The 13104-nt window shown below is 46.3% G+C and overlaps 1 protein-coding gene across 5 annotated transcripts in view; it reads right to left on the bottom strand.

The window, feature by feature from the left end:
* NLGN4X (neuroligin 4 X-linked) overlaps positions 1–13104 on the bottom strand; it is a 311861-nt gene that overhangs the window by 294972 nt on the left and 3785 nt on the right. For 2 of the 5 annotated variants that reach the window (XM_068962330.1, XM_068962331.1), the window contains exon 1: positions 9549–10020. In XM_068962330.1, the coding sequence (XP_068818431.1) occupies positions 9549–10020 (472 nt within the window). Of the gene's footprint in view, positions 1–3676; positions 3721–3898; positions 3910–9544; positions 10021–13104 lie in introns of those variants that run through there. The other 3 variants (XM_068962334.1, XM_068962333.1, XM_068962332.1) reach the window with 3 other exon arrangements.

Here is a 13104-nt window from a genome sequence, read left to right as displayed (position 1 = left end):
ACAGAAACAGCCTCGGTGACCATAAAGGAGGTAAGACATGAAACGAAGTCGTGTTTAACCGTAAGGGAGAGAACGTGAAACTAACTCATTACAGAAACAGCCTGCTTAACCGTAAATGGAGTAACAGGTGAAATTAATTCATGGCTAACTGTAAAGGAGAAAACAAGAAATTAATCCATTATAGAAACAGCCTGCTTAACTCATTCATGTGTAACTATAAGGAGAAAACAATAAATTAATTCATTACAGAACCATCCTGGTTAACCATACAGGGAGTAACACACGAAACTCATTCATGTGTAACTATAAGGAGAAAACAAGAAATTAATTCATTACAGAATCATCCTGGCTAACCATACAGGGAGTAACACATGAAATTAATGCACGTGTAACTATAAAGGAGAAAATATGAAACGAATTCATTACACCAACAGCCTGGTTAACCTAATTCATTACACCCAACAGCCTGGTTAACCATAAAGGAGAAAACATAACACGAATTCATTGTACCAACATTAATGAAGGTAATTCATTACACAAACGGCCTGGTCTCAGCAAGCAGGGGACCAAACAGACAGGAATCTACTCCCCTTCATGACACTGAAGAAACTTAATCTTCCAGTGACAGATACTGGTAATGAGGCCAACGCTGAATGGCCATAAAACTGAAGTCACAAGAACATACCCATGTTTTCTCTTTTCTAATTATTTCCTATACAGTAGCTTAGACCCAAATCACTATAACATGAAAAGACATTCACAGGAGAGGTAATACTATTGGGTTTCCCTGGTGGCTCAGACAGGAAAGAATCTGCCTGCAATGCAGGAGACCTGGGTTTGATCCCTGGGTCAGGAAGATCCCCTGGAGAAAGGCACGGCTACTCACTCCAGTATTCTTGCCTGGAGAATCCCAAGGATGGAGGAGCCTGGCAGGCCACAGTCCATGGGTTCGCAGAGAGTCGGACACAACTGAGCAACTAACCACACCCACCCACACACAATATTATTATTATTCGTAAGTGAGGTCACACTAAGGAGGTTGAAGGCTTCACCAAGACGATATGCAAAATAACGACAGTGTCCAAACCAGCAGCGTCTCTGGCAGCAAGTGAAGCTATTACAGGTCCTGGGGGTGGGATGAAAGAACCTGAAAGTCTCTAGCAAATGAAGCTATTACAGGTCCTGGGGGTGGGATGAAAGAACGTGAAAGTCTCTAGCAAATGAAGCTATTACAGGTCCTGGGGGTGGGATGAAAGAACCTGAAAGTCTCTATGTTGTGTCTGACTCTTTGCAACCCCATGGACTATACAGTCCGAGGAATTCTCCAGGCCAGAACACTGGAGTGGGTAGCCTTTCCCTTCTCCAGGAGATCTTCCCAACCCAAGGATTGAACCCAGGTCTCCTGCATCGCTGGTAGACTCCTTACCGGCTGAACTACAAGGGAAGCCCTCATGGGTGGTGAGATACTGAACAAATAACGAGCAAATTTTGGGCACGCACACATATTCTATCGGACTAACTTGTACCTCAACTTTCTAACAGGTTTTTTAAAAAATATTGCTTATTAATATGCATAGATAGCAAACGTGGTTTTTAATACATCCTAAGTGACTTGGATGAGATAGGTAAGTAGCATCACCGACACAATGGATATGAATTTGAGCAAACTGCAGGAGATGTCGAAGGACAGGGAAGCCTGGCATGCTGTGGTCCATAGGGTCACAAAGAGTCGCACACAACTGAGCAACTTAACAACAACAACGATGTCCCTGGGACTTGTTGTAGTAATGGGAAAAAATTATAAACTGCCAAGTGAGTTACAACTCATATTCTGGAAGATGACAAGTGCAATGGGAAATTCTCTTCCTTAGAGGACAGGTTTTCTAACTTGCAAAGCATGCTAAGCCAGGAGTATTCGTCAAAACATGGAAAATTTCTAAACCCTCCACAGGATTATTCTTCTATTGGAGAATTTCTTAAGCTGGGAGAGAAACACATGTTGCCAGAAATCCACTCTCGTTTAACCGTGTTCACAACATGCTAAACTGTTTTCAATTATTCCTTGTCAGGGAGATATTTATCTAATAATCTTTCGCAATTATCTCCACTTACAAGCCACGTCTACACAACGTCAAACATCCCCCTGACATGAAAATGGGAAGCAATTAGTGACTCTCACGTAGCTTCGTGCTGATGTGGACCGGCTAAAACACCTGTCTCACCGTGTTAACTGGCACAGCTTTAAGTTTTTCACCTAGATTTTTTTTCCCCCCCTGCATACACCTGAACTATTTGTGACTTGATGAGAAGAGAAAGGCACTTAATTTTTCCTTTATCTGACGTTAAAAAGAAAAAAAAAAAGAATTGTGCTATTGTCTTTGGCTGTTCTGAGAGCCTGTTCCAAGAAATGCATTCTAATGCTTCTTTGGTGATTAATTTCTATAAATCAAGTGGGATGCTAAAAATCCAGTTGACGACTCAGGCCGTAAAAGACAAAGCTTAGGAATAAAGCAGAAGCTAATACTCTGCTCTTTGTTAAAAAAAAAAAAAAAAAAAAAAGGTCATTCCTGATATAGTGTCATTTGCAGCAACGTGGATGGACCAAGAGCTGATGATACTAAGTGAAGTGATTCAGAAACAGGAAGACAGATACCATGTGATATCACTTATATGTGGAATCTAAACCATGGCACCAAGGAAGTTATCTACGAAAGAGAAACAGACTCAGAGGCACAAGAGACCAGGTGTGTGGCTGCCTAAGGGTAGGGGGAGGGATGGAGTAGGACCTTGGGATTAGCAGATAGGAACTACTGAATTTAGAACAGACAAGCAAGTTCCCACTGGACAGCAAAGGGGACCACATTCAATATCCGGTGATAAACCACCATGGAAAGGAACATAAAAATCAATATATGTGTGTGTGTGTGTGTGTGTGTGTGTGTGTGTGTGTGTATAACTGAATCTCTTTGCTGTACAGCAGAAACTGACTCAACATTGTAAATCAACTACACTTCAATTTAAAATATATATTCCATTTTTCAAAACTCCTCTTTTGTTAAAGCCATATTAGGAACTGTCCAGAAGTGATAGACCCTCGGTCCCATTTCCTAAACTGACCCTTCCACTATGACATATAAACACTTATGTTACAGGCAATCTACGTTAACGATGGACTGGACATTATAGTAGACACACCCACATGTACAAATTAGCTGAAAAGTTCTGGTTCTCCGGGATCCCCTAGTGGCTCAGACAATCAAGAATCTGCCTGTTATGCAGGACACCCGGGTTCGATCACTAGCTCGGGAAGACCCCCTGGAGCAGGGAATGGCAACCCCCTGGAGTATTCTTGCCTGGAGGATCCCATGGACAGAGGAGCCTGGTGGGCTATAGTCCACGGGGTCACAAAGAGTCAGACACAACTGAGCGAGAAACATCTTCAGGTTCTCTGTTCTTGCATTAACTATGCTTCACAAACATCTGATTGGGGGCTGGATATGTGTGCAAAGAAGTCTCCCAGCTCACCTCTATTTTATACCCAAGGAAAATGAGGCACGCACTAGCTGAAGAACCCACCCATAATCACTCAACCGGGAAGGGAACAGGCTGGCATTTGTAGGCTGGCAGGCGTGTTCTTAGCCAATCAGTGCTACACGCTCAGTGGAAGGAGTGAAGCAAGCTGACAGTCGGGAGGATTCAGAGAAGTTACTGCATCCCTACCTTCACAGCAGCATTGCACACAATCGTCAAGGCGGGGGAACAACCAAAGCAACCACGAACATGTGAATGGATACATAAGTTGGTGTGTAGGTGTAGGTATGCGGTGGAATATCACTCAGCTGTTAAAAAGGAAATTCCCACTGTCTGCGACAAAGTGGGTGGGCCTCGATGGCATAACGCTCAGTGAGACTGGTTTTAAAAAAGCACAAATATTGTATTCACATCTATATGGAATCTAAAAATCATAATGTATCACTTATATGTAGAATATAAAAAAAAATAATAGTACAAGGGAATCTCTTGACAAAACAGAGGCACAGATGTAGAGAACCAACTTATGGTTACCACGGGGTAAGGAGGGGGGCAGGGATAAACTGGGAGATTGGGATTGGCAAATACACATGACTCTATAAAGATTAGCTAACGAGCAGGAACCTACGGCATAGTACAGGGAACTCTGTTCAACATTCTGTAGTGAGCTATGCCGGAAAAGAATCTGAAAAAGAGGGGATATACGTATATATTTAGCAGATTCACTTTGCTGTACAGCGGAAACTAATACAGCATTGTATACCATCTATACTCCAATTAAAAAGTTTTCTAAAAACGCCAAACTCATAGAAGAAGAGATCAGATTTGCTGCAGCCAGAAGTGGGGGGATGGCAGAGGCGTAGGGTGTTGGATAAAAGTTGTCAGAATGTAGAAGCTCCCAGTTCTAAGATAAGCAAGCGCCAAGGGTGTAATGTACAGGGTTGACGGCTGTAGTTACAATTGTTCGATGAGACACAGGCAACTTGGAGACCGCGCCAGGCCAGGTTCAATGCGTGAGACAGGGCGCTCAAGGCCGGTGCTCTGGGATGCCCCTGAGGGATAGGATGGGGAGGGAGGTGGGAGGGCGGTTCAGGATGGGGGACACATGTACACCCATGGCTGATTCATGTCGATGTATGGCAAAAACCACCACAATATTGTAAAGTCATTACCCTCCAATTAAAATAATTTCTTTTAAGTGTACAGCCTAACAGTTCTCATCACAAGGAAAAGAAAATCTTTCTTTTTTTTCTTTTTCTTACAGCAATATGAGATCTGTGGTGGTAGGTGGTAGAGTTGCTCTGTTGTGTCCAACTCTTTGCAACCCTATGGACTGTAGCCCGCAAGCTCCTCTGTCCACGGGATTCCCCAGGCAAGAATACTGGAGTGGGTTGCCGTGCCCTCCCCTCCAGGGTACCTTTCCAACGGGGGGATCAAACTCATGTCTCCTGCAGGCAGATTCTCGACAGACTGCGCCTTCAGGGAAGCCCGTGAGAAGATGGACATTAGCTGAAACTGTTGCGGTGATCGTGTCTCTCAGTTCATGGAAGTCAAACCGTCATGCTGTCTGCCTTCAACTTGCATGGTGATGTCCCTCAGAGACATCTCACTAAAACTGGGGAGGGAACAGAATTAACTGACATCCTCTGAAATAAATTCACCAGTAAGTTGTTTTTCAAAAGGGGAGAGAATCCACCTGACTGCAGAAGAGATCAGATCTTAAGGTCTTGACCGAAGGAACAAGGAGCTGAAAAGATTATGCTAACACAGGAAGAAGCCATTCAGAGGTACAGCTGTTTCTAAATGTCAGATGAGGGAAGAAAACCATTTGGGTGTTTTCCTTGATGCCATTCACTTACACCCACTCTGGGCTTCTGGAGATCTTTAAAAGCGCCTTCATTTCATCCCTGTGTCGGGAAGATTCCCCTGGAGGTGGGCATGGCAACCCACCCCAGTATTCTTGCCTGGAGAATCCCATGGACAGAGGAGCCTGGCGGGCTACAGTCCACGGGGCTGCAAAGAGTCAGACACGACAGAGCGACTAGCATTTTCACTACGCTCCTGTGTAAAATCAGCATTGCTTTTGAATACTAGTAAGGTTTGCCAGAAACCTCTTTTCACACCTCCAACCAAAAGTTGGGTATCTGCTTTCTAGAGTTTAAACCTCACATCTTCAAAATCTCCACCCAGCCATGACGACGAACGTTGACTCCTTAACATGTATAACAGAAAGCAGTAAGTTTTTAACTACCCAGCATTAAAATCACAGTTTAATAAAAACAAGCTATTCTGGCGTTACAAAGGTAAACAAAGGAATTACCATCTCAGAATGAGTAGTGACGGAGAAACTTCGCATTAACTGTTTAGTGGTGTGTAGGTTGTTTTCAATCAGGGAAACACTTTACGATACATTTCAAACTGTGATAAAAGCTGCCCAAATTTTGTATGAGATTTCTGTCCCTGCCATAACAAATCGCCACCAATGCTGCAGCTTCAAGGGGCAGCTATTGAGGCTCTTAGAGATCTGAAGGCCAGAGTTCCACCAGGCTAAGATTGAGGGGTGGGCAGGGCTTTCTGGAGCCTCAAGGGGAGAAATCTTGTCTTTTCCAGCTTCGAGAAGCTGCCGAATCCCACGACTTCCGGCTCCGTCTTCTCCTCAAAGGCAGCAATGGCTGCCGCGCCTTTTCCCTGTTGCTTTTCTCTGGCCCTGCTCCCCTTTTCTCTCTCCCTCATCCACAGTTAACGGTCTCCGCGATCACATATGGACCCACCCAGATAAGCCGGAGTATATTCTCTGCATCTTAAAGTCCACAGGTAAGCAGGTATTAATTTCAGATGCAACCTCCTCCGCTTAGCACTCTAAGGTAGTAACAGTCAATGTTTCCTGCGCTTAGGACTTGCCCTTCCCTCCATGTGTGGTCATGCATGCCTGCTAAGTGAATTCCGTCGCGTCGTGTCCGACTCTTTGCAACCCCATGGACTGCAGCAGCCAGGCTCCTCTGTCTATGGGATTCTCCAGGCAAAAACAATGCAGTGAGTTGCCATTTCCTCCTCCAGGGACTTTTGACCACCCAGGGATCAAACCCACGCCTTCTGTATTGCAGACGGGTTCTTTACCACTGAGCCACCTGGGAAGCCCGCCCTTCTCTGGGGGAGCCACTATTCTGCTTACAATAAGTGCATGTCTCTGGAAATTAGGAATGGCTGTCTCTGTTGCCATGACAACATGTAAAGCTTAACTGGTATGTGACACCAACCCATAATTACATTATTGGTAGTGAAGTCACATGGACACACCAACTGATCAAAGCATCAGGACAAACCAAAAAATAAATAAATAAACAAATAACCGAGTGCCAAAGTGGAATTCTGAATTTCAAATAGCTGGCATCGCCATACATCCATTTAATCAAAGGCACAGTTACGAATTTAGATATGCCCTAAAGGAAACTCTTTGCAGGAACCAGCATGAAGCCATAATTTCCATGTGTTATGGCAGAAGTAGGATTTCTTCATTTAGGAAGAACCAGTAATTAAAGATCTAAACATCCATGTTCATTGTCAAATGGACACGAGTTATCTTTTTTAAACGCACAGAACTCCTGACCCAACAGGCTGCAATTTTCTGTTTCTGCAGACACACAGGCGTGTGGCTTCACTCACCAGCGAAACTCCATTATTTATATATTATAGGGAGATCAATTTTAGCTATTCAGCCCCTATTAGATTTCTGAGTCTCCCGTCAAGATGGTGTGAGATACGGCGTGCAAAAGTGCTATAAAAATACCCCAGAAGTCAACAAGCAGCACCGCCTTTATTCTTAAATTTAGACTGCTTCTCTGTTAGGCAGCATTTTTCACGTGTTTCCCCCCCCCCCAAATTCCTATTGAATACTGAACCACAAAGAAATGGCCAAATTGCTTACGGTTTCCATCCACACAATTGCACACTTATGAGTCTGCCATCAAGGAAGCTATTGACTTTTCTTCCTGGATGGTCTAATTGTGCCCTACCTCTCAAGGCTCAGACTGTAAAGGACCTGCCTGCAATGCGGGAGACCCTCGTTCGATCCCTGGGTTGGGAAGGTCCCTTGAAGAAGGGAATGGCAACCCACTCCAGTATTTCTGCCTGGAGAATCCCATGGACAGAGGAGCCTGGCGGGCTATAGTCCACGAGGTCGCAAAGGGACAGACATGTCTGAGGGACTAACACTGTTTTTCACTTTCTCATAAGGAGGCATTCCCTTTGAAGCACGTGCCTTATTTGGAAGGGTAGCACTCTCAAGTTACCTGTGAGAGCATGTCAAATTTACTGTGAAAGCAAGTTCAATCTTTTACCCAAGTTTGTTCCCTCTACCCTGCCTCCCCTTCCATCTTTCTTTTAATTCCTTCATGTGGACAGCTCATGATGAGAAAGTCCAGGACTTAGGTGGCTTTGAAAGGCGAACACTTAATTCGCTTGGGATGGGGTCCTTGTCGATGCACCAAGGAGGAACTAGGAGGTGCCACATGCAAGGACAGCTCAGGGCACGGCATGGAAGTAAGGCACCCGGTGTCACTCCTTGAACCCCATTTAGCCCTAGACTATGCAAGGTGATTGGTTCGTCAGTCTCCATAGCAACAAGGAGGCCATCTCCATGCCAACCTATGCTGATATGATGAAGCCCAACCCTTCCATATCTTTCCCTGGACATCACCTGTCATCTCCCTAACAGACGCCTGTGGCCTGGTTTCTCCTGAACAGTCATCACACCACCTCCCTGCATCTACTCTGAGAAAGAACCACAGCGTTTGCGGCTAGACTCTCAGTTGAGTCTCACGGAGAAATATCTCTCAAGGATTAAAGAGGGCAAAAAAAAAGGAAGACAAAGGTGTGCGTGAAAGTTACCAAGGACAAGGATGCATTTTGGTTTTCAGAGTAGACACGGACAGCTACTATGATGCCTCTAAATTTAAAATTCCAGGAAGATTGCATTCTACCCTTTTCCTTCTCCTGGTACAAAAATAGCACATGTAAATAAGAAATGAAAAAAAAAAATGGGTCTACACTGTATCCAGTGGTCTGGTTGGTCTGTATCAAACATTTTAACTCAAAGTCTTCATGGACAAGGAGATAGCCAAGTTTGACTAGTGTGGGGTTAAGTTATAATAATATATAGAACGTGATGGCTTTCACAGACTTTCACTGCTGTGTTATCCAAGCAAAAAAAACAGTCATTTTGTTCTAACATAAGAACATAATTTTTCTCATGGACCTAGCCCAACTTCAGTCTGGTTGGCCTTCTGAAGTCTACACAAAGAAGGAGATACCCAAGTTTTACAAGCACCTGATTTAGATGGAACATTACTGTTACCAAGACTTTCACTGCTGAGTTATCCAAAAGCAAAGGGGGCATTGGGTCCCAGCAAGAACATTATTTTTCTGACTTAGCTAGACCCTTCTGACGACACACATCTGCCGTTTGCCGGCAATGACTACTGGAACAAAATGACGTCCAAGTTTACGGCGACAAGGTGGCTTCTCAACAATCAATTTCAATCGTTCAACGAACTACCCCTCGCTTGGGTATTTAAAACAATCGGTGGTTCCTCTTAAGACTCAAAAGGAAAAGTGCTAGCATCTTAAGACGTTAAAGCCAAGGGCACTATTCCTGATGTTATTTTCAGTGGCTCCCTGAAGGCCGATCACGTTAATTCTATTGGTTTCTTTAGATTCACCTTTTATAGGTGATCCCAGTGTAACCTACAAGCCTATCCACTCACATGGATTCTCATCTGGGAATAAAGATGACAGCAATACTACAAAGGCAATGTCCGGAAAGAGCTAAGTCCTTCATTACAGGACTGTCCAGCTGCGTAAATACACACTGCGCAAAGTCACAAGTGATAACTGCACTGTGACGATGGAAGATAATAACTGGGTCATAGAAATAATCACGCACAGGACGTGATAAAAGGCTTTCGGGCACACGGGGAGGCTGACCCAGCTGGTGCGCTCTGCCGAAGACGCATACTCACCGTCCTCCGTGGGCACGTAGATGTTCAAGTAGAGGCAGTCTTCATTCTGGTCCTGCACGTAGGTCATCAGGGTGTCCAGGTTGGCCGTGAACCACACGGGCAGCATGTCGTGCAGGAGCGACCTCTCGTCCAGGTGCTGGGGGCAGACGGCGGCAAACTGGGTGGCATTGCGGACCCCGGTCCACGAGGAGGGGGGCTCGGGGGGCTGGAAGCGCCTCTCCCCGGTGGGGGGCGAGGCGTAAGGGACCCCCAGGTACTGCTCCACGGGACCCAGAATCTCATTGGGCAGCGGCGTTCTCAAGCCCCGGATCTTGCCGTAGTTGGTGCTGACCACGGGGTACTGGGCCTGGCTGTCGATGACCGTGAACTTGACGGCCAGGGCGGTGATCCACAGCAGGACGTTGGAATTGACCATGACGCAGACGGGGGTGAAGGCCAGCGGAAGGCATAACAGTCCCTGGGGTCTCGACATGGCTCACGCGCACATCCGGGGTTGGGTGGGTGGGACGTCCGGGGGCGGAGACTCTGAGCAGAACAGACAGGGCAGTCGGGGGGCCCTCAGGGAGAGAGACGGGCTTCCAAGGACCAAGAGCCGGGAGAGGTGAAGGGCTTCCTGCAAACCCACTCCCGATGAGGCATAGACAGAGCCCAAGGTCAACAGCCAGCCCGGCAGTGGTCCTGACCGCCCATTGCAAGACCGCGGTGCTGCCCTAATCCTCGCACTGGATTCCCGCCGCTGCAGGGCTCCAAAGATGCCAGGCCCGTCCGGCACCTCCCAGCAACAGTGGTCCTTTATAAGAACGCCGACGCACAGCAGGCGGCCTGCAGGGAAAGGAAAAAGCAGACACAGATGGTGAACGGAACAGCGGCGTCACTGCTAGCATTTTACGTCTTCCGGGAAACCGTACACGTCACTCCTGGAAATGCTTTTTCACCGATCAATCGAGTGCATGGTCTCTCCAGGCCGTAGACTCTAGCCCGTGTCCTGACAACTTCCACAGTGTTCCCCCACCGGAGAACAAAATATTCCAGGAACCCTCGAGACTTCGTTACGTGAACCAACATGTCACCACAACATGTACTGATAGCAATGCAGACAACGGTATGGACATCTAATTTGATTCTTGGGCTTCCCCGGTGGCTCAGTGGTAAAGAACCTGCCTGCCACTGCAAGAGATGTGTGTTCCATCCCTGAGTTAGGAAGATCCCCTGGAGGAGGGCACGGCAACCCACTCCAGTATTCTTTCCTGGAGAATCCCATGGACAGAGGAGCCTGGCGGGCTACAGTCCATACAGTCACACAAGTTCCTAAGTGTAGCAACTAAACAAGTACAATTTCACTATTGTTGATATCAGCCCGTCAATGGACAGGCACCACCTAAACACTGTTTCTGGGATGTTTAAAAAAAACAGTTCAATGCAGTTCAGTCGCTCAGTCGTGTCCAACTCTTGGCGACCCCATGAATCGCAGCACACCAGGCCTCCCTGTCCATCACCATCTCCCGGAGTTCACCCACACTCACATCCATCAAGTTGGTGATGCCATCCAGCCATCTCATCCTCTGTCGTCCCTTTCTCCTCCTGGCCCCAATCCCTCCCAGCATCAGAGTCTTTCCCAATGAGTCAACTCTTTGCATCAGGTGGCCAAAGTACTGGAGTTTCAGCTTTAGCATCGTTCCTTCCAAAGAGCACCTAGGACTGATCTCCTTCAGAATGGACTGGTTGGATCCCCTTGCAGTCCAAGGGACTCTCAAGAGTCTTCTCTAACAGCACAGTTCAGATGCATCAATTCTTCGGTTACTTTTATAAAATAGATAAACAAGAACCTACTGTACAGCACGGAGCTATACCCAATATTTTACAACAAGCTATAGGGGAAAAGAGTCAGAAACACACTCACACTCATATATAGCTGAATCGACACTGAAAACCAACTATACTTTAATTAAAAAAATAAATATTAAAAAAAACCCATCACTATGCCCTAAAATATTATGAGTGGAACTCTGAAAGTCTTCTAAGATGTGGAAAACAGATCAGCTTCGTGCCATGTGGACATTTATCAGCCAATACCACGGGCAGGCCAAGTTGCTTCAGTCATGTCCGACTCTTTGCAAAGCTAAGGACTGTAGCTCGCCAGGCTCCTCTGCCCATGGAATTATCCAGGCAAAAACACTGGAGTGGGTTGCCACTTCCTTCTCCAGGGGTATCTTGCAGATCCAGGGATGGAACCCACATCTCTCAAGTCTCCTGCATTGGCGGGCCAGTTCTTTACCACTAGCACCACCTAAGAGGCCCAACACAAAGGGAGCATCAAATTGAAAGCGCTTGCGAAAGCAAAAGATGTTAAAGATCTTCCTTGGGCCACGAAGATCCCCTAGAGGAGGAAATGGCAATTCAGTCCCCTATTCTTGTCCAGTGAATCCCATGGACAGAGGAGCCTGGAGGGCTGCCGTCCATAGGGTCGCAAAGAGTCGGAACAGGACTAAGACGACTAAGCAGGCATGCAGACCATGAATACTTATCAGTCTCGGGCGGCTCAACAGCACGCATCTGGGCTCCAGGCACTGTTGCCCTGAACCTTAGCTTCCTTGGAAGAGACTGGACAACATGGTAGGTACATCTCCAGGGTCATCAACAAGTCATGCAGCCTCTGTCATATCAAGTCACCATTCATAGTTAAGAGTGTTGGTAGAGCGATCCTGATTTCCATGTCAAATACCGCCTGCCTTCCAGAGGAAAGCCCGCAGCCTATGTAAGTAGCCTATGATACGTCTAAGCTACTGACCTGTGGAGTTTGGGAGGAGCCCACTTTCCAAGAGTGACATCCTTGGGAATGAATTCCCTGGCGGTCCAGGGATCAGGTCTCCACGCCCTCGCTTCCAAGGACCCGGGTTCAGTCCCTGATTGGGGAACTGAAGATCCTGCAAGCCACTTGCTTCCCCTCCCCCTCCCCTCAAAACAAAACAAAACAAAAAACAAAACAAAAAAAACCCCTGACCATTTCTCTGCATCTCGGTGTGGATCCCACAACTCTCAATAGATAAGGGATGTATGATATTTATAAGAATGTCACACACAAGCATTACAATTAATGCATTAGAGACAGACAGTATTTCAAGTGATCATACAAGGATGCTACTTTTTAAAAATCAACATTTTCTCTTGAAGTGTATAGTTGATTACAGGCTTCCCAGGGGGCTCAGTGGTAAAGAATCTGCCTCCAATGCAGGAGACTTGGGCTTGATTGCTGCATTGGGAAGACCCCCCCTTCCCACCCCAGCCCGGAGGAGGGCATGGCAACTCACTCTAGTATTCCTGCCTGGAGAATCCCATGGACAGAGGAGCCTGGTGGGCTATGGTCCATGAGGTGGCAAGAGCTGGACGCAAGTTAAGTGACTAAACAATATAGTTGATTATACTGTTGTGGTATTTTCGGCTGTACAGCAAAGTGATTCAGTTATACCTTCACGTACTTTAAGAATCCTTTTCATGACAGTTTAGCGTAGAATACTGAATATAGGTCTCTGTGCTATACAGGAGGATCTTGCTGTCT

The sequence above is a fragment of the Capricornis sumatraensis genome, chromosome X, assembly GCF_032405125.1.
Source record: "Capricornis sumatraensis isolate serow.1 chromosome X, serow.2, whole genome shotgun sequence".
Classification (NCBI taxonomy): domain Eukaryota; kingdom Metazoa; phylum Chordata; class Mammalia; order Artiodactyla; family Bovidae; genus Capricornis; species Capricornis sumatraensis.
The sequence above is the reverse complement of the archived record's forward strand: the minus strand, read 5'-3'. Positions and strand labels throughout refer to the sequence as shown.